Below are 26,766 nucleotides of genomic sequence, written 5' to 3'. Positions count from 1 at the left end.
ATATTTAATCTGTATGTTTTCCCTTGGGTGTTGTGGGTTTTTGTTCCTAGTCAGTCATTGTCACTGTGGACTTCACGAATCGTTATTTGTTTTGTTGTTTCGTGTTTCGCTTTAATTAAATAAAGCATCATGTTCGTGCAACACGCTGCGCTTTGGTCTACTCCTTTCCAAGACGATCGTGACAGAAAAACCCACCATACAACGACCAAGCAGCGTGTCCAGGAGCAGGCAGACTGGACATGGGAGGAAGCGCCGGGAAAGGAGATGGAGAGGCTGGCGATGGCCCAGGTGGGCAAAGTGTGGTCCTGGGAGGACATGCTCGGGGGCAAGGGACCTTGGGGTAGGATCAAGGCCCTGGCGAGAGAGGAGCAGCGGCGTCAGCAGTGCCATCGTCGGACGGACGAGAGGCACCCCCAATAATTTTTTAGGGGGGGGCACAGGGCATGGACGACGGGGCTGACGGAGGCAGAGAAGGGGCGTATTCAAAAGGCCACCAGGTTACGGGGGCCACTGGTCAAAGTAGGGAAAGGAGGTTTAGAGGCACGGCGAGAGGTACTGGGGTGTGTTACCAGTCCGGTCCGGCCCGTTCCAGTTCCCGGAGTAGAGCCAGTGGTGTGTGTCCCCAGTACGGTCCGGCCTGTTCCTGCTCCACGCACCAAGTCTACGGTGTGCGTCGACAGCCCTGCCCGGCCTGTTCCTGCTCCACGCACCAAGTCTACGGTGTGCGTCGCCAGCCCAGCCCGGCCTGTTCCTGCTCCACGCACCAAGTCTACGGTGTGCGTCGACAGCCCTGCCCGGCCTGTTCCTGCTCCACGCACCAAGTCTACGGTGTGCGTCGACAGCCCTGCCCGGCCTGTTCCTGCTCCACGCACCAAGTCTACGGTGTGCGTCGACAGCCCTGCCCGGCCTGTCCCTGCTCCACGCACCAAACCTACGGTGTGCGTCGCCAGCCCAGCCCGGCCTGTCCCTGCTCCACGCACCAAGCCTACGGGGTGCGTCGCCAGCCCAGCCCGGCCTGTCCCTGCTCCACGCACCAAACCTACGGTGTGCGTCGCCAGCCCGGCCCGGCCTGTTCCTGCCACTCGCACCAAGCCAGGGGTGCGAGTCGCCAGCCCGGCCCGGTCTGTTCCTGCCACTCGCACCAAGCCAGGGGTGCGAGTCGCCAGCCTGGTCCAGCCTGTTCCTGCCACTCGCACCAAGCCAGGGGTGCGAGTCGTCAGCCTGGTTCAGCCCGTTCCTGCTACTCGCACCAAGCCCGGGGTGCGAGTCGTCAGCCTGGTAAGACCGGTCAGCTGCTCCACAACGGAGCGTGGGCAATCCGCTCCGTCGATGTCCAGTCCAGATCCAGCCAGCGGGGTCAGACCGGACCAGGGGCGCTACGGGGGTAGTATGGAGGGGTGGTGGTCAAAGCCAGAGCCGGAGCCGCCTCCGAGGAGGAATGCCCACCCAGCCCTCCCCTGTTTGGGGTGTTTAGACGCGGTCGCAGTCCGCGCCTTTAGGGGGGGGTACTGTCACACCCTGGCTCGGGGACTCTATATGTTGAGCCAGGGTGTGTGCATTCTATGTGTTTGTTTTCTATGTTGGGTGTTCTAGGTTGTCATTGTCTATGTTTGCCTGTGTGACTCCCAATCAGAGGCAACGAGTGTCAGCTGTCGGCTGGTTGTCTCTGATTGGGAGCCATATTTAATCTGTATGTTTTCCCTTGGGTGTTGTGGGTTTTTGTTCCTAGTCAGTCATTGTCACTGTGGACTTCACAAATCGTTATTTGTTTTGTTGTTTCGTGTTTCGCTTTAATTAAATAAAGCATCATGTTCGTGCAACACGCTGCGCTTTGGTCTACTCCTTTCCAAGACGATCGTGACAGAAACTCACTCTCGCCCATGTTTACACCGATCCAATGCTTTTTGAACTTTAGTAGTATAAAATGAATCAAGTTGGCTACCTAGACAATTTTTCCCCTGTTAGCTAGTGATAGCTAGCGAAACACAACCTAGGCCTATTTGAAAAGTTGCCATCTTCTGGATGCATTTACCCCTCAGATTTAGTAGCTTGAAAACCTCCCAGTAGCTTGAAAACCCCATTTAGATTTTTGCCTTAAGTTAAAGATGCATTATGCAGAAATCGATCCGCCATTTCCTGGTTGCTCAAATTATAATAGTTTGCCTAATTTCAGTATATGCGACAAAACAAGCAAGTATAGTGTGGGGAATCATTGTACCATCTAAACTGCTGTGAAATATATTTTTCATAACCAAAAATATTGTATTTTCATCTGGTGTACAAAACCAAAAGTAAAAGTTCCAAAAAAGAAATGTAAGAATGTGAAGCATAGAAATAGCGCACATAGGACAGATCATCCGCTTCTTAGACTTTCTTTCAATGAGAATTACAGCTCTATAACTCATATTTTTCTATGTGAATTTGGTCTGGTCGCCCAAAATGTACCTATTGTGAATTTAAGAAAAAATAATACATTGTTTTTTATTTTAGTTAGTTTGAGTCAAAGATAATAGTTGCAGAATAGTTTTCTTTTTTCAAAAGGGTTGTTTAATTACTTTATTTCAATTGACTAAATTGATTTTTCCTGGCAAGTTTTCGTTTACTATAATAACCTTGGTTAGGAGACCCATGTTCGGGACCGGCAGGGGGAGTTGTCCTGTCACCGTTTGCTAGGCCATCCCACTTCTGACACCAGTGTAGCGAACAGCAACATTGCAGGTCTCCTTGCTTATTGTGGTGAAATGCTAGTGCATTACCACTTGACTTTTTCCACTAGTAATGGTAGCCAAGTGACTATTGTTTATTATGGAATTGTTTCATCATTAAAATGTTGGATAGCGTACAGTCCAAGGGCAGAGACAGCATTCCTGGGGATACTAGAATAATGATTTAGTCTAGCATTTCACCAAAATGACGATGATGTCTTTTTGAGTAATGTTTGCCATTGACACCAGCGCGATGTTTGGACCCCTGATGGACATTAGCTCAATGCTTTGTGCGTCGTTGTTTTGCGTTATAACCAAGTTAAAATAAAAACCATTGTTGTTTGATTCAGATTAGCCTACTATTAAAAATGTCCAGCCTTCGGACACCTTGGAACAGCAGCTATGTACAGTGTGTAGTAGCACCCAGAAGCGAACAAAGCGACCCGGAAGCGCTGAACCAATTGGAGGCAGGCAGAAAGAATACCAATCTTTTATAAAAAGCAAGACAAAATCTGCAATCGGGACATCAGGTCTGTGTGCAATTCTTTGAAGTTGTTTGTAAATGTGCATTTCTGGAAGTTGATAAACCCCAAATGTATGCATTATGCAGATAATATAATGTATGCCCCTCGATTCGTTAAAAAGTTGTGCAATGTAAAAAATACCAAAGTGAACGCATTTTGGGAAAGATTGGCATACCGTCGTTTTGAATATCATTATGTCAGAGTGCGGTTGTTACATTGTGATCTTTACGCATCGATTATGTTTTATCAAAATATTTAGGCGCAAAGCTCGAGCATTTTATCTATTTCCGTGCTATTTGCTGGGCATGGTTGTTGTAGGAAGTGTCCGTTTTTTAAGCGGTGGGGAGGCCGGGCTATTCAAACCTGCAATTCGTCGTAAACAATTATTCATGTTTTTCACATAAACACACATTTGTGTTAAGCGGCCTCCTTTTAGGAGAAAATGAGATGCTCCTAATTTTGGGGTCTGCAGAATATGGCGTCCCCTCTTCGAAAAATAAGTCAGGCTGCCATTTTTGTTTCTCTTTTGTCTGGAAATGTTTTAATAAAACTGTCTGAGGATGTTTCTGAGTGGCATCTGATCGGAAGGTCGCATCGCCAAATGTGACTGAATTTCAGAGCTGTCGAGGGGCACACGTGTTATCAAGTCTAGACTACCAAAGGAAATGTTTTATTAGTTAAATGTTGCCTACATTAATTCTAACTGGAAGGGGTCGTAACTAATATTTTACAGGAAAGACATTTAGGAAATAAATAATAAAACGTTGACATTGAGCCTATTCTGATGTCTATAGACCAAAAATGTGTGCTAAACCGTCTAGGCATAAAACCTCTGGCATAAACCTTTGGGAGTGGGATAAAGAATATTGAAGGTAGGCCTATCGAAAATGACTGACAGGTGTGACCATATTCAGTGAAAGTTTTGATGTTTGATTGCATTCTTGTAATGTCTTTTGAGGCCTGTGTTTCACTATGCAGTTTGAACTAAACATACTAGGTTTCTATACAATAATTATGAAAATGTATTATTGTGACTGTGTGTGAATTGTGCTGTTTGTTCTGTTTATTACCCAATCCGAATGCGACAATAAAGTTACTCAATTGTATTCTATTAATAATTCATTATTGGCATATCATATATTTTTTACAAGTATTAATGTAATATAGTAGAAAGAATATAATAACTTTAGTTATTAGGTAATAAACTCACGATAACAGCACAATTCACATAGTCACAATCTAATTTCATAAGGCATATGGTACAAAACTGCTCTCTTTGTCTTGAGAGGTAGAGACCTGAGTCTGCCTCCCATTAAGGCTATTGTACTCCCCCCCCCCCCCCCCCCCCCCCACACTCTACTACTACTACTACTGCTGTGCTGTACTCTGATTAGGTAGACCTCCGCAATTCAGAAAACGAAGGAAAATAGGAGGGATGCTCAAAAACAAAAGACAGTCACAGGAATCCAAAAATAGATGGACAGATATCTTGACTCTTGACATTGAAACATCAGTATACCTGTCCATTGTATTAATAGTTTAAATCTAATGCGTTTTAATAACCTCCCAATACATGGAATAATGCTTTGTAGATAATTGCATTTGGAAAATAATAAAATACCGCAACAAAACGTACGTTTCTATCGCAGGATGGCTGAGCCTCGGTTCAACAACCCCTACTTCTGGCCTCCGCCTCCCTCCATGCCTGGCCAGGTAAGGACATCATCATTTTATCTGTCCTTTCATCTAGGCTGACATGGTTATGCATACTATTTTCTCAGAAGTATTTAAATCTAGGCATGGTCCATATAGGTAAATGCCCATCAGAAGAGGTTAACAACTAAGGTATTAAATGGCAACAAAAGTTTGACTATAATGGGATCATCTTAAGCTTGATGGTTGATAAAATGGAGCTGTTTTCTGTTGAACATGACCGGTTAACCCTTTCAGCTGGATAACCTCGTGCTCATCAACAAGATCAAGGAGCAGCTGATGGCTGAGAAGATCCGACCCCTGCACCTGCCACCTAACTCAGCCCCCTCCCAGCAAACCCTGCTGCTGGCCTCCTCCCCCTCGGACGGGGGGCAGCAGCAGCACAGCATGCCCATGCCCAAGCCCCAGCAGGGGCAGCACCACCCCCAGGGCTCGGTCCAGCAGCCCGACATCGCCCTGCACGCCCGCCCAGCCTCCAGCTCTGTGCCAGGTAGGTACTGTAACAGTGTTTGCTGTCTGCTCACCACACTGGAGACACCACTTGGCTCTAGTCATGCTCTAGACCTATATTCTGTTCAATGGTCTCAATCTAAATTGTCTGAAGTGCCTTCCCCTTCGCATCTCCTCTCCGTCATCTGCATTGGCTTAAGAAAGCATAGATGAAAGTCATATGGTGGATGCCTACCAGTGTAGTTCTTTCATATCAGTGCAGATGATGGAAAGTAAGTCAAAAATATAGCTTAAATGCAGCCATAGATGTAGAAATGTTAATCATCCCCATTGTATTATGGAGCGTTGTAAGATTTCAGGATGGATGTTGAGTATAAATTGGTGCCATTTATAAAGTGATTTTCTCATTTTCCCTCAGTTAGATCAGTTAATTTTATTACCTTCAATTTCGATGATGCAGACGTGAATATGGATGACAAGTCAGCAGTGAAGGCCAAAGGACTGTGGGATGAGTGGCACATGCGACAGATCGTAGAGCAGCCCTCTAGAGTTAACCATCGGTCAGGTAATAACCACACCACCTTTCTCATTGGAAACATACAAGCGTCAAAGAAAACATTCAAAAGCTGTGTAGTTCACAAGGGTTAGACAAGAGCCAAATACATTTCAGTGTGCCTCTTAAGTTTTAACACCTTCACTTATTAGTTTGTGTCAAAGTTCAGTCTCTCAGCAAGCTAAATCGCTAACCTTTTGCATGGCTTATCATTTGTAAGTCTTCATGTGCCCATACACAGGTCTGGCCCCGTCATCCCGGCCGGACGGCCACAGCACTTCGGAGGCCCTCACGCCCACCACCCCCACCTCCAGCAGCCAGAACCGACTGGGAGGGGCCCCATCAGTCAACATCATCCCTGGGCTGGCCAGTGGGCCCGGCATGGAGCAGATGAAGAGCGGGGGCCTGGCCGGACTCCTCGGCCCTCCACCCAAGACACCCCGCGGGCGGAAGAAGATCAAAGCGGAGAGCGGAGGGCCTCTTCTGGTGGTGCCCTACCCGATCATGGCATCGGGCGCCGACCAGGGCTGTATCACCTTCCCTGCCAAAGAGGGCAAAACCTACAGGTATGGGCACTGTTTGTAAAATGCTTCAATTTAGCTTAGTTTCAAGTTTACATCATTCTTATTTCTTCAATAAGCACCCATTTCAGTGGTTTCAGACCTAGAGACATTTGAGTCACATGCACATATCGGTAACAGTGTTGCAGTGTTTTGAGTGTTGCAGTATCATTCATAACACAACCTTCATCCATGACATATGATATGACCCAGTCCCATTTGTATGTATCCCTCCAACCAGATGCAAAGTGTGTCCGCTCACCTTCTTGTCCAAGTCGGAGATGCAGATCCACTCCAAGTCCCACACGGAGGCCAAGCCCCACAAGTGTCCCCACTGCTCCAAGTCCTTTGCCAACGCATCCTACCTGGCTCAGCACCTCCGCATCCACTTGGGCATCAAGCCCTACCACTGCTCCTACTGCGAGAACTCCTTCCGTCAGCTCTCACACCTGCAGCAGCACACCAGGTCATTTGAGTTCACCTTCATGGAATAAAAAGGAATAGAAAAAAAGTAATCCACCAAAATCCACACCATATGAAAATGTGTTTGTGGCTTCACAATGGCATTGACAACATTAAAAACATATTTTAAACAGGAACACTCCATGTATTGCTGGAATGTACAGTAGCTTTCCATCAGTGACACTGACATTGGGTAGTACTGTGAAATGTATGATTATGTATCCATTCTTTTATAACTGTCTTCTTTTTTTTTACACCATATTCTTTTACATTGTAATTATATTATATTTCCTGCCATAATTGCTAAATAAACCATAATATTTCAGTCCATTCTCTCTCTAACATATATCTATCTTCCTCTGCATGTGTCTTAGAATACACACTGGTGACAGACCCTATAAATGTGCGGCCCCTGGATGTGAAAAGGCCTTTACCCAGCTCTCTAACCTCCAGGTCAGTATTAAATCACAGCATGATAACTTACTTATCCTCTACAGTCCATCTCGCAGTGCTGAATGGCCCCGAGCCTATTGATAATATTAAAGGTGCTACACAGTAAAATTCTACCTGAAAGTAGCCCTAAATGGCATACTGCAGAAGTGAAGGAATACGATTCCATGAGAGAAACATATGGTCTACTCAACCATACAATAATTACTTTCCTGGGATGCTCTGAATGATAGTTATCCTGTAATGAGTGACTGAGTTGCGCTTCCCTCTTCTATTTCTCTCTTGCTCTGCCCCCCCTCCCTCCCCTATGTAGTCTCACCAGAGGCAGCACAACAAGGACAAGCCGTACAAATGTCCCAACTGCTACCGTGCCTACTCAGATTCAGCATCGTTACAGATCCACCTGTCTACGCACGCCGTCAAAAACGCTAAGGCCTACTGCTGTAGTATGTGTGGCCGGGCATACACCTCAGTGAGTATCCTATCCCACTGTTCAGTATTAAGTGTTAGTAGTAGTGTAAGCAAATCCAAGGCATTGCTATAGTCCTGGTCAGTTATAGTGTCTGTAAACATTTGCTCAAGCCGCACATAAAACCACAACATAACTAAGCATGAATTAAGCTCACCACATGAAGAAAGAAAGAGTGGTCAAAGATTATTGTGATTTACTGAATCAGTTGCTTCCTGACTTTTATAAAAACCTGCAGGCAATCACTGCATTTTGGGACCAGGGTTGCCAACCTATTCCTGTGTTTAGGCATTTGTGTGGGGAAACCAACAGGTTTTGAGTCATCCATTTTGTGTCTTTGCAGGAGACCTACCTTATGAAGCACATGTCCAAACATACGGTGGTTGAACACCTAGTGAGCCACCAGTCCCCCCAGAGGACAGAGTCCCCCAGTATCCCAATACGCATCTCCCTCATCTGAGCGCTCCACCCACACAGCATTACTGTATGTTGTTGTATTCATTTTCAATGTAAGGCTGTAGTTTAGGGACCCTGGACATAAGGCAATTGACACAAGGCCTACATATGCATCACATGACACCTGACATTCATTTCCAAACCCCTTGTTCTATTTTGACAGATTGGGTCGGTTAAATGAAAACGAGCACATTCTTTGCAAAGGTTTATGTCAATGGAAACAAATGTCGGATAATGTCTTGCGTCGAATAAAACTGAGCACTTACGAAGGCGTTTTGCAAACGGTCTTATGCATTGGCCCTTAAAATAGATTATATATATATATAGATATACACACAGTACGAGTCAAAAATGTATTTGGACACACCTACTCATTCCAGGGTTTTTCTTTATTTTTACATTGTAGAATAATAGTGAAGACATCAAAACTATGAAATAACACATGGAATCATGTAGGAACCAAAAAAGTGTTAAACAAATCAAAATATACTTCAAGTAGCCACCCTTTGCCTTGATGACAGGTTTGCACACTCTTGGCATTCTCTCATGAGCCAATCAGTTGTGTTGTGACAAGGTAGGGGGAGGTATACAGAAGATAGCCCTATTTGGTAAAAGACCAAGTCCATATTATGGCAAGAACAGCTCAAATAAGCAAAGAGAAACGACAGTCCATCATTACTTTAAGACATGAAGGTCAGTCAATACGGAATATTTCAAGAACTTTTAAAGTTTCTTCAAGTGCAGTCGCAAAAACCATCAAGCGCTATGATAAAACTGGCTCTCATGAGGACTGCCACAGGATTGGATTACCCAGAGCTACCTCTGCTGCAGAGGATAAGTTCAGTAGAGTTACCAGCCTCAGACATTGCAGCCCAAATAAATGCTTCAGAGTTCAAGTAACAGACACATCTCAACATCAACTGTTCAAAGGGGACTGTGTGAATCAGGCCTTCATGGTCGAATTGCTGCAAAGAAACCACTACTAAAGGACACCAATTAGAAGAAGAGACTTGCTTGGGCCAAGAAACACGAGCAATGGACATTAGACCAGTGGAAATGTGTCCTTTGGTCTGGAGTCCAAATTTGAGATTTTTGGTTTCAACCGCCGTGTCTTTGTGAGACGCGGTGTGGGTGAACGGATTATCTCTGCATGTGTATTTCCCACCGTAAAGCATGGAGGAGGAGGTGTTATGGTGTGGGGATGCTTTGCTGGTGACACTGTCTGCATGACCAGCATGGCTACCACAGCATTCTGCAGCGATATGCCATCCCATCTGGCTTGGGTTTAGTGGGACTATCATTTGTTTTTCAACAGGACAATGACCCAACACACCTCCAGGCTGTGTAAGGGCTATTTTACCAAGAAGGAGAGTGATGGAGTGCTGCATCAGATGACCTGGCCTCCACAATCCCCCGACCTCAACCTAATTGAGATGGTTTGGGATGAGTCGGACCGTAGAGTGAAGGAAAAGCAGCCAACAATTTCTCAGCATATGTGGGAACTCCTTCAAGACTGTTGGAAAAGCATTCCAGGTGAAGCTGGTTGAGAGAATGTCAAGAGTGTGCAAAGCTGTCATCAAGGCAAAGGGTGGCTATTTGAAGAATCTCAAATATATTTTGATTTGTTTAACACGTTTTTGTTTACTATATGATTCCATATGTGTTATTTCATAGTTTTGATGTCTTCACTATTATTTTACAATGTAAAAAATAGTAAAAATAAAGAAAAACCCTTGAAAGAGTAGGTGTGTCCAAACTTTTGACTGGTAGTATATTATATATATATATATATATACACACACACATACACACATATACACACACACACACATACCATTAAATGGGTTTCCAAAATATGCCAGACAATATTTGCCCTTATACGGAAAATAAATACATAAAACATTTTCTGGGTGTGTTCTGGTGACATCCAAAGATAATCTTAAAAGGGGCATTCTGCAGTTGCCACATACATCTTTGGACTTATAAATTAATTATATGTACCCATTGATTCTTGAAGATTATAACTTATAAATGCCTCATAAGCTTAGTTCAACTTTCATACCGCATCAGAACCCGAAATATAAGCTTGTTTTACACCAATGTTTGTAAACAAAGTAATGTTTGTAAACAAAGTAAATGTGAACAAACACTGTATACCCTTAAGACATGGTTAAAACTATCATTTTGATATCATGGATGGTCAGTCCTTGCATCCATAGCTCTGTCTATGAATTTGAGAGTGGTCACATTTCTCAAGCCCCATCCCTCAGCTTTTTACCGAAACAGTGGCGGTGAAAACACTTTGTTATTGTTTCAACTACGGATTGTCCCTTTAAAGCACTTTCAGGCCTTGTGGTTTTGGCTCCAAATGTTTAGATATTTTCCGATGGAAATGCAAAAGCATTGCTTGAGGCAGCTAAGAGTATTGACTGTGTCTAATCGAAAGTTTGTTATTTTGTTATTTTTGTTCAAGCAAGTTTACAGGGTCAAACTTTAAAAGCGGCATTTCAGCGGAAAGCAATTGGAACTATGTGGACAATTAGATTGTAAGGTTGTTTCTCTCGGAGGAATGATGAAACAAACTAAAGTGCACCAAAATGTAAAAAAGGAATGAATGTTTGTTTGGTCAAGATAATTTCAATCATTGTTTATGGTTAATCGAATCAAGATCATATGGGTTATATGACCAGACACTAATTCAATCAACTGAACTGTTCAAATCAACAGAACTTTTCACCAATTTTCCTTGCGGCCAGGTAGTACAGATGGTAGCTTTGCACCTATGTGAGCCAAGTCAAGATTCATTAGGAAAGCAAGCTAACATTAGCTAGTGTGCCAGCTTTATGTTATTACGTGGCACTGCCCTCAATAGGCATACGCAAAGCTATCAAGATGAGCATTACAACTGTCATAAACAGTCATGCCAGCTTTTGTCAAGTAACTTCCGATGGTCCTCATAACACAAGCTGCTGTTAGCTAAGGTGCTAATAACAGAGATTAATGCTTTTGTCATGATAGTTCTATAATAAAAGTCACAACAGCTGATGATGGCTCTTATGATTGTGACCGAGTCAGGCAGGCCTTGACAGGGGGCCATGAAGTTAAGTGTTGCCACGTTGGTAATGTTGTTAGGGCTATGTTACTTGAGTAGAACATTTCTACTCTGAATATAGAGAAATATATAGCAAGCATACATTTATTGGAGGTGAAATATTTGGTATTTCTGTTGACTTCTAGTTTGTTATACTCTCATTAGTGTCACATTACACTTCAACATCTTATCACCAAGTCAAGTTAAAGCTATTGCCCAGCCTGGGAACAGAGGCTTGTGCTGCTTCATCAATAGAAAGTCAAAGTCAATAAAACTGTTTAAACATGACAATGGTATTTGAAAGTGGACCAAAAAGTGAACCAAAATTAACCCCTAAACCCACTACATTCAGGATAGATTAATCTTGATTTGCTTTGTGAAACCAATTCTCAACAGGTTTACATATAGTTAGAGTAAGTGCAGTCAGTATGAGTTTGTTCAAAGGTTCATACCATATATAACTTCATATGAACTGGCAGTGTTACTGCAAGTGTTTCTTTCATCATGGTATACAAAGTATTGTTTGTTGTATTTTTACTGTAAATTATACCTTCTGGTTGCTCTGGATGGTACTAGTAGCTTGTATTCTTCCAAGTTGCTTAAGAAAAGATGCTAAGGCTAGACGTTTATTTGAGATGGAGCTGAGAATATTGTTAAATACATTTATAGTATGTAAAAAAATAATAAAAAAAATAACTATAATTCAAGCCACTGGCCTGGAAACAAACATTTATGCCAACAGACCCTGCCTCTTCAATTTACTCTCTTCTGAGAAAAATTATAGGGAAATGTACATGTTGCTGTACTGTAAAACATGATCCTCATTTATAGTACCAATTTTCATAAACTGTTGTTTTGGGTTAGAGTTTTGTACAGGTATGTTTATGTATGAACTTATTGTAATGATTTGAGTCTATCCGAATATTGATAATTTGTTATTAATATTCATGTTTTATCAGTTATTTACGTATAAGCCTTAACTATTTTATCATTGAACAACCATTTTATTTCCATATTCTGTATTGTGTTCTTCAGTATTCAGTCTAGTAAACATTTTTATTTTTCCGCATGGAATATCCAAACTGTAATCTGTATATTAATTAACTGTTAACCCATATTCTCTATGAAAATATATTATGTGTAGATTTATTACACCTCTTTCTTTGTGATTTCATAGAAAGTTTTTAGACAACTTAATATGCACACACAAGACTGAGAAGTAAAACTAAGAATATCAATGTTTAAAAAAACGTTGTATCTTTACCTTGTTTAATAAACAGACTGTTACAAACAAAAAATTGTACTGCATAACTTTGATGAATAATTTGAAACCAAACAACAGCTTGCAGCCACAAGTTTGACCTTCTGTTCCAAGATATGACCTGGAGTTTATTCATTAGGAACCAGACAGAAGCAAACAGCCGAAACGGGGAGGGACTAACCTGAACTTTTCCAATAAGAAACCAAAATGTTCTGTTGCCAAACTTTTTGCTTCTGTTTGGCACTAATGAATACACCCCAGGTGCGCTTAAACTAAACAAAGGAATCAAATACACGTGGGAAGATTTAATTACCTTTATTTATGAAAATACATGTTTATTATCTTTATAAAATATCGCATTTACATCAGTACCTACAAAAGTTAAAGGTTATTGTTAATGACTCAAATGAATATGACTGTTAATAGAGAGTATTATTTGTAGATTGATATTCCCTCCCAGTTTAGCAGCAGGATAGAGCATTACACTTTATCATTACAGGCACATTGAAGACAAAATGGATGATTACAAAGCATATCATACCATATTATTTAATGTACATTCCTTTCTGAATCAATGTCTCTAGAGGCTACAGCGAATGATTGTAAGTTGTCAGTGGTTAAAGAAAAGGTTAAAATTCCAAGTTTATAAAACATTGCTAAATTAAATAATTGCTTTGTGGTTAAAACGTCTAAGAGTCATACAACACAAACTTTAAAATCTGTAGTGACAAAGAAATGCATTACTGTAACAGGTGATCAAATGCTGTGTATACTGTGAATATGGTTTTTCCAAGACTACCAAGCAGTCACTAACCTCGACAATATATGAATGTCACTCCCACAAAAGTGACATAAAACATTTTTTATTTTTAATGATAAAGTACCTTAAAACCCTGACCTCTAAACGGACATGCGAGTGGATCCCATTCAAAGCAAAACAAACTATTGTAAGGCTTGTCATTACATAAGAGAGACAAGAACATAATGAACACAGGTATAGTATAGCCTACGCCTGAGTACAAGTTTGAGAATCCAAAATATAGTGGTTTGGGTGATAATTTTAGGATTGCTAATAATGGCTATTTGAAAGCCAACAATCTGTTTCTTAACATTAGGCTACACACACATACTGTATCTGCCTCATTACAACACATACAGTTGTATGTAACATTCTCACCCTCGTAACACCTATGTTCCACTCGATAGAAAACACATTTTGTAAACTTGTAACAGATACGTCTTTACCCACATTAAGACTTAATCTCAGAAAACATCCTAAAACATATTACAATCCCAAAAGGCATGAGTTTTTCATAGAAAATAAAAATAAATGGCAACAATGGATTTAAGTTCAACCCTACAGCTACTGTTTCACTACCACATTCCTCAGAATGTAAACCAACTCAAGAGCAGGTTCTAAAAACGTGATCATTTCAAACAGCTCTTTCACACCACTATCATTTAATTGTTACTATTGTACATTGTTTGATGTCACATGCAGCAAGGTCCAAAAGTATTTGGACAGTGACAAATGTTTTGTTGTTTTGCCTCTGTACTCCAGCACTTTGGATTTGAGGGTATTTTGATCCATATTGGGTGAACCCTTTAGAAATTACAGCACTTTCTGTACTTAGTCCCCCAATTTTTGGGACCCAAACGTTTTTTGGACAAATTTACTTACGATATTTATGCCTCTAACTTTCTCACTCATCATTATTCACGACTCATTAATGATTATCAGTAATCATGGTAGCATCCACATTAATGTAAAAGTGTTTAGAATCATATTCTATTCTTATTTACAATAAAAGTGACTCCAAAATTAACCAATACATTATTTACCATTCATTTCTATTAGGCACAAAATCATCTGAAACACAACCAAAACAAACTGCAAATGCATCCAACAAGTTTGTACAGTCACAAGCTTGATGTAGTCATTGCATTCTAGGAATATGGGACCAAAAACTAAACTTTTGACTAATACTTAATACACACAAGTGAATATGTCCAAATACATTTGGTTCCCTAAAATGGGGGGACTATGTACAAAAAGTGCTGTAATTTCTAAACGATTCACCCGATATGGATGAAAATACCCTCAAATTAAAGCTGACAGTCTGCACTTTAACCTCAGTCCTTGTATCATTTCAAATCCAAAGTGCTGGAGTACAGAGCCAAAACAACAAATTATGAGTAACTGTACAAATACTTCTGGACCTCACTGTATTAGTGTAGAAATTGTGATGCTAGTATCCAGTACCATTTTTTTAAAGGTTGCCGGTCTTTCCCTTGAATACAAAGACACATATTTGATTCAATGTAAATGTAGTCATACCACCTCCAGACCTTCATAAGGCTCCATGTTCAGTTTGGCTTTATTTTCTGAATACAAAGACCATTGTAGCATTTGGAGGATCTCAAATTAAGTGCATCCACATTTAGTGCATCCACAAAAGGACCGTACCTTAGTTAACTACTTCCACTTCGAAAAGTTGCACTGAAGCTCAAATTACGCAAGTAATTGTTAAAAATACTATTTTCAATGTTTGCCATTGACACACTCCCACAGGCTTAACCAGCCAAACCCCCAAAAGCTCATTTTTCAAACATCCCACTGTGAACACAAGGGAGAGAAAGCAGCAGCTGCAAGCCAAATGAGGGAGTCATTTCAACCGTGTTCCACAGGCAAAGCAGAAAAGACCCTGAATGTCGTTACATTGGAGGCATCGCCTAAAACATTCTCACAACTGTCTATTTTGTACACAATGACATGATTGTCTTTTAAAATCACCACTCAGGTCAACACCTCACAGGTAACTAACAGTAGCCTTCCAGGCTTCCTTAGAGACTTGGAAGAATGGTAACACAAGACTAGAGTAACAGTGACAGATTCTCCTGTGGTCAATGGAGCAGCCATTTTGTATACCAGGGTCCTCACCACCCTTTAACCCCTTCCTCATACCTGGTCACTCCCCACACTGATCACTTCCTGGTCACTGGTCACTCTCCTCTGGGTCTTTGGTGTCTGGGGGAGCTACAGGGGAGGTGAGGTTCAGGTAGCCCAGTTCAAAGGACTGCGACTGGGAATGGGGCGTGGAGGACGACATCCGGATGCCCTCCACGCGCTCGCCCACCTTCCCCCGGCAGATGGCATCGAGGATGCCCAGAGGGTCACACGCACCTGATGTCAGACTGCAGACAGACAAGTGGTTACTGTAAGAACAATGGATGAATGGTGTGCAAGAAGTTATGAATGACCTTGCTACAAGCGCAGTTAAAATGTTGTTCAAGCCCAGAGCAGTCACAACGTTGAAGAGTAGCTTCAAATAAGAACATACAAACAAATAATCAATCCTTAAACTTTTGGAGAAATCTGTTTGACCAGATAAAATTGTATTTCACAGTAAACAAATTGACAACAGACTTTCAGCACGCTTATAGGGAAGGTCATTCAACAAGCACAGCACTTACACAAATGACTGATGATTGGCTGAGAGAAATTGATGATAAAAAGATTGTGGGGGCTGTTTTGTTAAGACTTCAGTGCGGCTTTTGACATTATCGATCATAGTCTGTTGCTGGAAAAACGTATGTGTTATTGCTTTACACCCCCTGTTATATTGTGAATAAAGAGTTACCTGTCTAACAGAACACAGAGGGTGTTCTTTAATGGAAGCCTCTCCAACAAAATCCAGGTAGAATCAGGAATTCCCCAGGGCAGCTGTCTAGGCCCCTTACTTTTTTCAATCTTTACTAACGACATGCCACTGGCTTTGAGTAAAGCCAGTGTGTCTATGTTTGCAGATGACTCAACACTATACAAGTCAGCTACCAAAGCGACTGAAATGACAGCAACACTTAACAAAGAGTCCCCTGTAGCTCAGTTGGTAGAGCATGGCGCTTGCAACGCCAGGGTTGTGGGTTCGTTTCCCACGGGGGGCCAGTATGAAAATGTATGCACTCACTAACTGTAAGTCGCTCTGGATAAGAGCGTCTGCTAAATGACTAAAATGTAAAAAATGTAAATGTAAAGAGCTGCAGTTAGTTCCAGAATATATGCAATATATTGTATGCATCTAAGCAATTTGTACCTTAATGTTGACGCATGAAGGACGCTGTCGTTCGGAAGACTTTCAGAAGGAAACATTTTCTTGATATCCTGAGGGGGGAAAGCGGATGAAAAATGTGTTAGGAAAACATGATGCTCTTTTGCTCCAATGTCAGGGACCATGGGATTGGTACCTCTATGTTGCAGAGCGATGGTGATTGGACGTTCCTCAGAGCCCGCTCTAGTGTTCCGACTTGATTGGCCAACTTTAAAGTTATTTCCTGAAGTTGTCTGTTCTCCACCTCCAGAAAGTTGACCCTGAAAGAGACACATGATCCGTGTGGACAGGAGATGGGCAACACAGCTCTGCAGTTACTTTCACTGTTCTACCAGCTCTGGCTACATACCTTCTCTAAAAGTAATGTAACTACACAAAGGATGGACCACAATAAACCTATGCAGTTGAACATGAGGACAGTCAGTAGTATATTGTGTACTGTATGGTTACATACCTTAAAAAGGGACACTTCGGCGAAATTACATATTGTAAAACTTGTATTAATAGCCAGGGAGTTTATTTGCTTAAATGACTGAACACAACAGTCAAATAGACAAACTTCTATTTGAGCCAGGCATCTATTTCCTTAATGCACACAGCTTTTGGTCATTTGCATAGTTAATTGTTTAATTCCAGCATTCATTTCCAGCATTTTAATACATTTCTTCATTTCCTGCACTAATGTGTTATCATTTACACACTGTAACCACGTTTCCATCCAGAGTTTATGCGAGTCAAAAATCACAACAGCTGTGATGGAAAAAGGAAGTTAATTTGTTTGTTCAACATGGTTATGCGAGAAATGGTGGTGGAAACGCCTTTATGCGCAAATATTGAAATAATAACAATCATATAGAAGTCAACTTTGAGGCACGCGATGATATGGTGTGTGGTCCTCCTGTTACGACTCGGGAAAACGTGCAGTTGACTAGGCTACAGATGAAATAAGTCACGATGAACTTCACAGGGTGGTGAAAGTGCATGGTGATCTTGATGCTCCTTTCCAATAAATATCTAGGGTCTTATTTTAGTGACATGTTCGATGCTTGACTGCCATTTGACAAATAAAAATATTATCACTCTTAGGCTATCCATAATAATCTCATCATGTAGACTACCTGCACAGCCTACCCAAACGGTATCTGCGACCTGTTGGCTAGAGCACACGTTTCAAGACCATGGTAGGCACATTTGCTATTTAACGCAACAGTTTTTGTGACAGAACTATCGGTAGAGTTGAAAATGCGATGGAAAGATATTTAACTTTAGATTTTATTCGGTACATGAAAACATAAGTGAAAAAATATATTTTGTCTGCACTGTCATCACGCAGTGATTTCTAATCCACAACCAGTCTGTTTGGTGGAAACACCACTGGTGGGAAAATGCCCATATTTTCTTTATGCTTTAAAAAAAAGATTCACATGAAAATCTGTCGCCAATTGAATGAAAACCTAGTTAATGTCACTTTTCTTTTGTCTTAGTATACCGCCATAAAAAAAAAATATACTTTTCCTTGACAGAATAATTTGACTCTGACTGTGCATTTCCGGCAGTTCTTACTTCTGCCACTAGAGGGCGATCTGCCTATTTCTGGGGGTCTGTACTCTCTAAGTTATTGACTGTTTTCTGCTAGCCAGTTAGCTTGCAGTTATCAGCTGTTGGCAGCCAATGGCTAGCAGTTTCTTACTAACGATAAAAATGGATGATTGTAAAAATGTTCGAGTCATTACTGAATTATTTAATGTAACAAATCAAACATTAAACCTCGTAAACAATTAATTTAGACCCAGTGTTTATTTGAAACAGGTATTTATTTGCTAAAATGCGTGCCATTGCGTGGCTATTAAAAAGAGACAGGCGGCTATTTGAGACTCGCGTTTAATTGAACTTTTACAGTATTTAGATATTTGTTTCCTTACCTTGAAAGCAGTCTATGGAGAAGCAGTGACTGAATTCCACACGTTGGTTTTGTTGAACTTTCCCTAATTTCGCTGAACTACACCTTTACCCATGTGATAACCCATGACTATGTTATAGCCTGAGTTGCGTGTGGCGAACACATTCACATCAGCACTAACCCTTACCCTAAAGACACACTCCTTAATTTGGCAGCCCAACCTTGCTTTAACTACTTATTACAAAAATAAGGAATGGGGCTGGAGAAATGTAACCACACTCAAACTCATAGATAGAGTACTCAGTACCTATGCTGAACATTGGAGGCCTTTCTCAGGCCATTGCTTTCCATCTCCTCTGCCTCGCTCATCCTCCTCAGAAGTTCTCTCTTCTCTACCAGCAATTTTTCATTCTCCTCCATAACTGTCCTGATCCAGTCTTTCTCCTGCATACCATAAGGATGAGAGACAAAAGAGAGAGAGGGGTAGAGTCCTTCAAGGCTATCATCATTATTATTCCTATTACAGCAACTGCTCATGCCACATCTCAATGCCCTCTCAGACACAACAGACACCATGCCCTACAGATGGCACTCTTTCAACAAGGGCAGACAAGCCCATCTAGGGATGTTGAAAATTAACATAGAGCATCGGATGATTGTTACATCAATGTGTCAATGTGTTTGTACCTGTCCCTATTCATGAAACAAACCATGAAACCAATGAAATGACTGACAAATGGACAGACAGACTGACCTTGTGGGAGAGGCTGGAGGCCAGGGCCAGGTCGTTCTCCAGTTTCTGGATGGTGCGGTCTCTCTGGGCCGTGGCCTTCAGGAAGATCTGCTTGGCCTTCCTCAGCTTGGTCTTGTGCTGTGACTGTTTCTCATTGTACTTCCTGTATGTGGAACGGGGAGGTGGGAGAGATGTTGGAGCGTTCATGATGTGTCATTGATGTCTATATAGTTTAATTATAGTCTATAGTGTTTATGGTATTCATGGAGGAAGTCATCTTAATGTTTGTGTATGTGTACAGTAAGTCGCTGGAGAGGATGGTGGTGTGTGTGTGTGAACAAATGTGCTCATTACATATACCCTTTTCACACTATCGTGCACAAACGACCCGAACCAAACTGTGCTGGCTCTGATATTTCCTTTTCAGCACAGTTCCAGCAACTGTGGTTGGATGCGTAGCCAGGCCTGTTCAGTTTGGTTTGGCACAGTAGTGTGAAAATCCCTTTATAGGCTACTCGATGAACAGGGTCTGACCTGATGTGCGTGTCCAGCTGCGTGATGACCTGCTGGAGCTCCTCCTGGAGCCGGTCACTCTCCTGCTGACTGGCCACCAGCTCCTCTCCCAGCTGAAGACACGTCCTCTGGCTCTCTCTCTGCTGCATACCAGACCATGCATACCCAAAACATAACGTTCAATCTGTATTCCTATTACTAGGGTTGACCCCATGGAGTCGAATTGACGAATATCAAATTCTACAAATTATCTGATTCGAATAGTCGCAAAATTTAATTTTTAACATGAAGCTCAGTCTTTAAAAATACATACACTAATCAAAACATTAGCTTCATTAAAGTGTTGGCCAAATGGTTTCCACCTGTCTGGGCACAGAGACCCAGTAAGGGTGAATGAGGGCAGAGAGAAGTAACAGAGCTATGGGATTGGAAACTCGCTTCAGAGGTAGATCCTGTAGGTACTGCAGACCTGGGTTCAAATACTACTTGAGATCATTTCAAAAAACATTAGCTGGGCTTGAGTGAGCTTCCCTGTTGCCATGGAACCAATAGAGAAGTCCCAAAAGGGCAAACCCCACCCACCTGGCATTCTAGACATACTAAAGCAAACGCTCAACGTATTTGAAAAATATCAACTAGTATTTGAACCCACGTCTGGGCCCAGTATCTACTGACCTCCTCTCTGGCCTTGCCATGCTCGGCCTCCACCACGGCCAGGCGTGTCTCCAGCTGCTGTGTGAGGTGTCTGAGCTCGGAGTTGCTGCGTCCCAGCGACGCCTCCTTCCCCCTCAGAGAACGCACCTGCTGCTGCAGCTCCTCCTCCCTCTGCTCCAACAGCTTCCTGTTCAGGGGGGCGGCGATGTTGGGACATGAGATACAGCCATAGTGAGATCAGGCACTCGGTGTTAGGTGATGGTACTTTTAAAAGTGGCATCCTTTTTAAAATAAATTATTTCCATTGACCCCCTTTTTTTTATTTTTATGTTCACTGATATTCTTGCACTGGCTCTACCCACACACTCACACATACTACACTGACACTCCAACACACAGATACACACTACATACGCTCACACACACAAAAATATTCACACACACACTTTCACATATGCTACTGGTACTGTTTATTATCTATCCTGATTGTCTAGTCACTATTAGCCCTACCTACATGTACATATTACCTCAGTTACCTCAACTACCTCATACCCCTACATATCGACTCGGTACCGGTACTCCTTGTATATAGCCTCGTTATTGTTATTTTATTGTGTTACTATCTTTTCTTACTTTTTAACTCTGCACTGTTGGGAAAGGGCTCATAAGTAACCATTTCACGGTAAAGTCTACACCTGTTGTATTCGGAGCATGTGACTAATACAATTTGACTGAGAATATGAGTCTCTTTTTCAATGTGAGCCCTGGAGGACTTTTCTTCTGTCCTACAGCTCACTCAATGATATTTAAGGGCTACATGGTAAAAGCAATATAGCAGTGAGTGAGAGAGAAAAGATCCAAAGTAGTGTATTTGGAAAGTGCGCTGGTGTGCCTCAGCAGACTATTATTCTCTGACTGTAGAGTACCACAGTATGAAACATAATACCCATAAAACCTAGCGGTCAAACAGGGAAATGGTTCCAACCGTTTTTCCACCATTCATTTTTTCCATAGAGGTTTTTATTTGATTTTGGGTTGACGGTAGGTGAGGGCGGGAGTTCCTGTATAAACACAAACTCACTTCCTTGACAACAGCTCTGCGAAGCACAAGAAGTACAGTATGAATGCCCTGATTTCTGCAGAGGACATATCACCGTAAATTCTGCACGGCCAATGCAGACAGCGGATTGACCATGCAGCGCCTTTAAATCTCTCTAGGACAAGGTTCCTTTTACCAATATATTCGCCTGTACTTAGCCCCCAAAATGAAATGCTAATTAACTGCTAATGTGGCTATCATAAAGAACTCCAAATGCCACGATGATCTGGACGAAACTGCCAAATCGAGGCAAAGGTAAGACTCTCTGGATTAACTATCTAATGTTAGCTACATGTAGTATGAATAAATTGGCTACATTTCTTTAAATGGACAATTCTGTGAACTGTTTTGTGCAAGTTTTAAATTGGCACAATACATGATAGCAAAGGTGTCAGCTAGAGATGACGTGCAGGAGCTTGCAGGGATTTGTAGTTTTGCATGATGTCTACTTTGATGCTAATTATCATTTTCGAATCAGAGTAAATAGAGCAGAATATATTAATAAAAGAGTCACCTTGTCCGAGAGAGATTTACATGGTTATCAAAACGTCACGCCAGGGTAAGCCTACACAAACACAGCCCATTTTTTAAGTGTTTCTAAAATCCCCTAAACGGAAAAATTGATGGTGTTTGACTGCTAAGTTTTATTGGTATTATGACACCTCCACTGTGGGGCTCTATACCAACCCTCACTATCACACACTACGAGCTGGAAGAGGAACCAGACTAAGTGAAAATTAGACTTATGTGGGTCAATGGGATATTCAGCTATTCAATGCTGCTTTCTTTACACTAGTAATCACCTCTGGAGCTGGTCCTCCTGCTGTCTGGCTCGGAGAGAGGAGAGGGTGTCGGACATGTCCCTACTGTCCCTCTCTAGCCGGCTGGTCTCCCCAGCCCGGGCCTCCTCCAGACGGAGCTGGTGGTGGGCACGCTTCAGCTGCTGCTGCAGCTCCAACACCTACAGAACACAGCCAGGCCACAGCAAGGGGTTCACTTACATGAAATAATATTCATACTTTTGGGGGGGTCACAAAAACTTTATAGTTTAAAAAGTATAAATACTAGCAAAACACCTTAATGGAGGCAAACTAAGTTGAGTCAGGCTGCATATTATAACGTTAGATTGGTGTGTCTAGCTTAAACTGTTGAAGAGCAGGATGTGTTCTGGGAGGACAAATGTTTCTGTAAAGCATGATAAATCAAAAACCCTAATGCCATATTCCACTATCGCTAAGCAATCAATATGTTGGCTCAGAATTGAGTGAGAACTGAGGAACCTTCTTGTCTGCGGAGATGACGCGGGCTCTCTCTGCTTGGAGCTCCTCCTGCAGGCTGGCGTTGGTGTTGCGGCTCTGCCCGCTGCGGGCCAGCTCCAGTTCCAGCTCTCGGAGCCTGTGTTGCAGCCGCTCCGTCTCCGCAGCCTGCCCCGAGCCACTCTGCTCTGCCTGGGAAAGCTTTGCCTGTGCCTGCTTCAGCTCCGCACACACCTGGGAAAAGAAGTCCACATAACGAAACCTCCAAGCACAAAATGACTTTGCAATGAAACTCCAAATGAAAGTGTCGTCAAGATAATTACCTCTCACACACACACGAACACACAATGATAATAAGTGGATGAGCAGGTGGATCTGGGAAGGGGTGATGTTGTAGATGTTTGTGTTCGTCTGTATGTTGTCGTTTGTATGTGTATGTTTTGTATTGCAAACATTTTTTTTTTTATATATATATATAAACTACCGTTCAAAAGTTTGGGGTCACTTAGAAATGTCCTTGTTTGTCCTTCTTTTCGAAAGAAAAGCAATTTCTTTGTCCATTAAAATAACATCAAATTGATCAGAAATACAGTGTAGACATTGATAATGTTGTAAATCGCTATTGTAGCTGGAAACAGCTGATTTTTTATGGAATATCTACATAGGCCCATTATCAGCAACCATCAGTCCTGTGTTCCAATGGCACGTTGTGTTTGCTAATCCAAGTTTATCATTTTAAAAAGGCTAATTGATCATTAGAAAACCCTTTTGCAATTATGTTAGCACAGCTGAAAACTGTTGTGCTGATTAAAGAAGCAATAAAACTGGCCTTCTTGAGACTAGTTGAGTATCTGGAGCATCAGCAATTGTGGGTTCGATTACAGGATCAAAATGGCCAGAAAAAAGTAACTTTCTTCTGAAACTCGTCAGTCTATTCTTTTTCTGAGAAATGAAGGCTATTCCATGCGAGAAATTGCCAAGAAACTGAAGATCTCGTACAACGCTGTGTACTACTCCCTTCACAGAACAGCGCAAACTGTCTCTAACCAGAATAGAAAGAGGAGTGGGAGGCCCGGTGCACAACTGAGCAAGAGGACAAATGCATTAGTGTCTAGTTTGAGAAACAGACGCCTCACAGGTACTCAACTGGCAGCTTCATTAAATAGTACCCGCAAAACACCAGTCTCAACGTCAACAGTGAAGAGGCGACTCCGGGATGCTGACCTTCTAGCCAGAGTTGCAAAGAAAAAGCCATATCTCAGACTGGCCAATACAAATTAAAGATTAAGATGGGCAAAAGAACACAGACACTGGACAGAGGAAGATTGGAAAAAAGTGTTATGGACAGACGAATCAAAGTTTGAGGTGTTCGGATCACAAAGAATAACATTTGTGAGACGCAGACCAAATGAAAAGATGCTGGAGGAGTGCTTGATGCCATCTGTCAAGCATGGTGGAGGCAATGTCATGGTCTGGGGGTGCTTTGATGGTGGTAAAGTGGGAGATTTGTACAGGGTAAAAGGGATCTTGAAGGAGGAAGGCTATCACTCCATTTTGCAACGCCATGCCATACCCTGTGGACGGCGCTTGATCGGAGCCAATTTCCTCCTACAACAGGACAATTTCTATTAAAAATCATTTTTTCTAACCTTGTCAATGACTACATTTCCTCTGCATTTTGCTATATTTCCTATTCAAACTCATTTCATGTATGTTTTCATGGAAAACAAGGACATTTCTAAGTGACCCCAAACTTTTGAACGGTAGTGTGTGTATGTATATACAGTGGGGAGAACAAGTATTTGATACACTGCCGATTTTGCAGGTTTTCCTACTTACAAAGCATGTAGAGGTCTGTAATTTTTATCATATGTACACTTCAACTGTGAGAGACGGAATCTAAAACAAAAATCCAGAAAATTGTATGATTTTTAAGTAATTACTTAGCATTTTATTGCATGACATAAGTATTTGATACATCAGAAAAGCAGACCTTAATATTTGGTACAGAAACCTTTGTTTGCAATTACAGAGATGATACATTTCCTGTAGGTCTTGACCAGGATTGCACACACTGCAGCAGGGATTTTGGCCCACTCCTCCATACAGACCTTCTCCAGATCTTTCATGTTTCGGGGCTGTCACTGGGCAATATGGACTTTCAGCTCCCTCCAAAGATTTTCTATTGGGTTCAGGTCTGGAGACTGGCTAGGACACTCCAGGACCTTGAGATGCTTCTTACGGATCCACTCCTTAGTTGCCCTGGCTGTGTGTTTGGGGTCGTTGTCATGCTGGAAGACCCAGCCACGACCCATCTTCAATGATCTTACTGAGGGAAGGTGACCCCTCCAGGTGTCGCGATACATGGCCCCATCCATCCTCCCCTCAATACGGTGCAGTCGTCCTGTCCCCTTTGCAGAAAAGCATCCCCAAAGAATGATGTTTCCACCTCCATGCTTCACGGTTGGGATGGTGTTCTTGGGGCTGTACTCATCCTTCTTCTTCCTCGAAACACGGCGAGTGGAGTTTAGACCAAAAAGCTCTATTTTTGTCTCATCAGACCACATGACCTTCTCCCATTCCTCCTCTGGATCATCCAGATGGTCATTGGCAAACTTCAGACGGGCCTGGACATGCGCTGGCTTGAGCAGGGGGACCTTGCGTGCGCTGCAGGATTTTAATCCATGACGGCGTAGTGTGTTACTAATGGTTTTCTTTGAGACTGTGGTCCCAGCTCTCTTCAGGTCATTGACCTTCCTCATGATCATTGATGCCCCACGAGGTGAGATCTTGCATGGAGCCCCAGACCGAGGGTGATTGACCGTCATCTTGAACTTCTTCCATTTTCTAATAATTGCGCCAACAGTTGTTGCCTTCTCACCAAGCTGCTTGCCTATTGTCCTGTAGCCCATCCCAGCCTTGTGCAGGTCTACAATTGTATCCCTGATGTCCTTACACAGCTCTCTGGTCTTGGCCATTGTGGAGAGGTTGGAGTCTGTTTGATTGAGTGTGTGGACAGGTGTCTTTTATACAGGTAACGAGTTCAAACAGGTGCAGTTAATACAGGTAATGAGTGGAGAACAGGAGGGTTTCTTAAAGAAAATCTAACAGGTCTGTGAGAGCCGGAATTCTTACTGGCTGGTAGGTGATCAAATACTTATGTCATGCAATAAAATGCAAATGAATTACTTAAAAATCATACAATGTGATTTTCTGGATTTTTGTTTTAGATTCCGTCTCTCACAGTTGAAGTGTACCTATGATAAAAATTACAGACCTCTACATGCTTTGTAAGTAGGAAAACCTGCAAAAATCGACAGTGTATCAAATACTTGTTCTCCCCACTGTATATACACACACACACACACACACACACACACTACCGGTCAAAAGTTTTAGAACACCTACTCATTCAAGGATTTTCTTTATTTTTAGTATTTTCTACATTTTACAATAATAGTGAAGACATTAGAACTATGAAATAACACACAGTTTTCATGTAGTAACCAAAAGTGTTAAACAAATCAAAATATATTTTATATTTGAGATTCTTCAAATAGCCACCCTTTGCCTTGACAGCTTTGCACACTCTTGGCATTCTCTCAACCAGCTTCATGAGGTAGTCACCTGGAATGCATTTCAATTAACAGGTGTGCCTTCTTAAAAGTTAATTTCTGGAATTTCTTTCCTTCTTAATGCGTTTGAGCCAATCAGTTGTGTTGTGAAAAGGTGGGGGGGTTCAGAGTTCAAGTAACAGACACATCTCAACATCACCTGTTCAGAGGAGACTGTGTGAATCAGGCCTTCA

General features: G+C 42.1%; 2 protein-coding genes across 5 annotated transcripts in view; one reads left to right on the top strand and one right to left on the bottom strand.

The window, feature by feature from the left end:
- The first annotated feature begins 3,111 nt into the window (after positions 1-3,111).
- LOC311148052 (zinc finger protein 362-like) lies at positions 3,112-8,613 on the top strand. Of its 4 annotated transcripts, none has more exons than XM_084184940.1 (9): positions 3,112-3,235; positions 4,879-4,942; positions 5,180-5,432; positions 5,811-5,957; positions 6,166-6,511; positions 6,747-6,971; positions 7,342-7,420; positions 7,731-7,889; positions 8,230-8,608. In XM_084184940.1, exons 2-9 carry the CDS (start codon positions 4,880-4,882, stop codon positions 8,344-8,346), a joined length of 1,389 nt encoding a protein of 462 aa, XP_084041066.1. In that variant the 5' UTR covers positions 3,112-3,235; position 4,879; the 3' UTR covers positions 8,347-8,608. The 4 variants fall into 4 exon arrangements, with proteins under 4 accessions (XP_084041066.1, XP_084041068.1, XP_084041069.1 ...); XM_084184942.1 differs by having other exon boundaries at positions 3,127-3,235; positions 5,853-5,957; positions 8,230-8,613; XM_084184943.1 differs by having other exon boundaries at positions 3,148-3,235; positions 5,853-5,957; positions 6,187-6,511; positions 8,230-8,428.
- Positions 8,614-13,030: 4,417 nt separating this feature from the next.
- ccdc30 (coiled-coil domain containing 30) overlaps positions 13,031-26,766 on the bottom strand; it is a 38,568-nt gene continuing 24,832 nt past the window's right edge. Inside the window, exons 20-28 of the mRNA XM_084184557.1 lie at positions 22,983-23,192; positions 22,506-22,663; positions 20,625-20,790; positions 19,971-20,092; positions 19,458-19,599; positions 19,011-19,147; positions 16,940-17,063; positions 16,789-16,856; positions 13,031-15,889 (exon numbers count right to left, since the gene is read on the bottom strand). Coding sequence (XP_084040683.1) covers positions 15,691-15,889; positions 16,789-16,856; positions 16,940-17,063; positions 19,011-19,147; positions 19,458-19,599; positions 19,971-20,092; positions 20,625-20,790; positions 22,506-22,663; positions 22,983-23,192 — 1,326 coding nt within the window. The 3' untranslated portion in view covers positions 13,031-15,690. The remainder of the gene's footprint in view (positions 15,890-16,788; positions 16,857-16,939; positions 17,064-19,010; positions 19,148-19,457; positions 19,600-19,970; positions 20,093-20,624; positions 20,791-22,505; positions 22,664-22,982; positions 23,193-26,766) is intronic.

The sequence above is a fragment of the Coregonus lavaretus genome, assembly GCF_964263955.1.
Source record: "Coregonus lavaretus genome assembly, chromosome: 20".
In the NCBI taxonomy this organism is placed as follows: domain Eukaryota; kingdom Metazoa; phylum Chordata; class Actinopteri; order Salmoniformes; family Salmonidae; genus Coregonus; species Coregonus lavaretus.
This window is presented reverse-complemented; position numbering and strand designations above follow the sequence as displayed.

What these genes read in the sequence shown, in the direction of transcription:
- LOC311148052 (XM_084184940.1), top strand. Translation starts at nt 4,880, where the DNA reads ATGGCTGAGCCTCGGTTCAACAACCCCTACTTCTGGCCTCCGCCTCCC. An exon ending in AAAGAGGGCAAAACCTACAG is followed by an intron (nt 6,512 to 6,746) that starts GTATGGGCACTG and finishes CCCTCCAACCAG; the next exon opens with ATGCAAAGTGTGTCCGCTCA. An exon ending in CCCAGCTCTCTAACCTCCAG is followed by an intron (nt 7,421 to 7,730) that starts GTCAGTATTAAA and finishes TCCCCTATGTAG; the next exon opens with TCTCACCAGAGGCAGCACAA.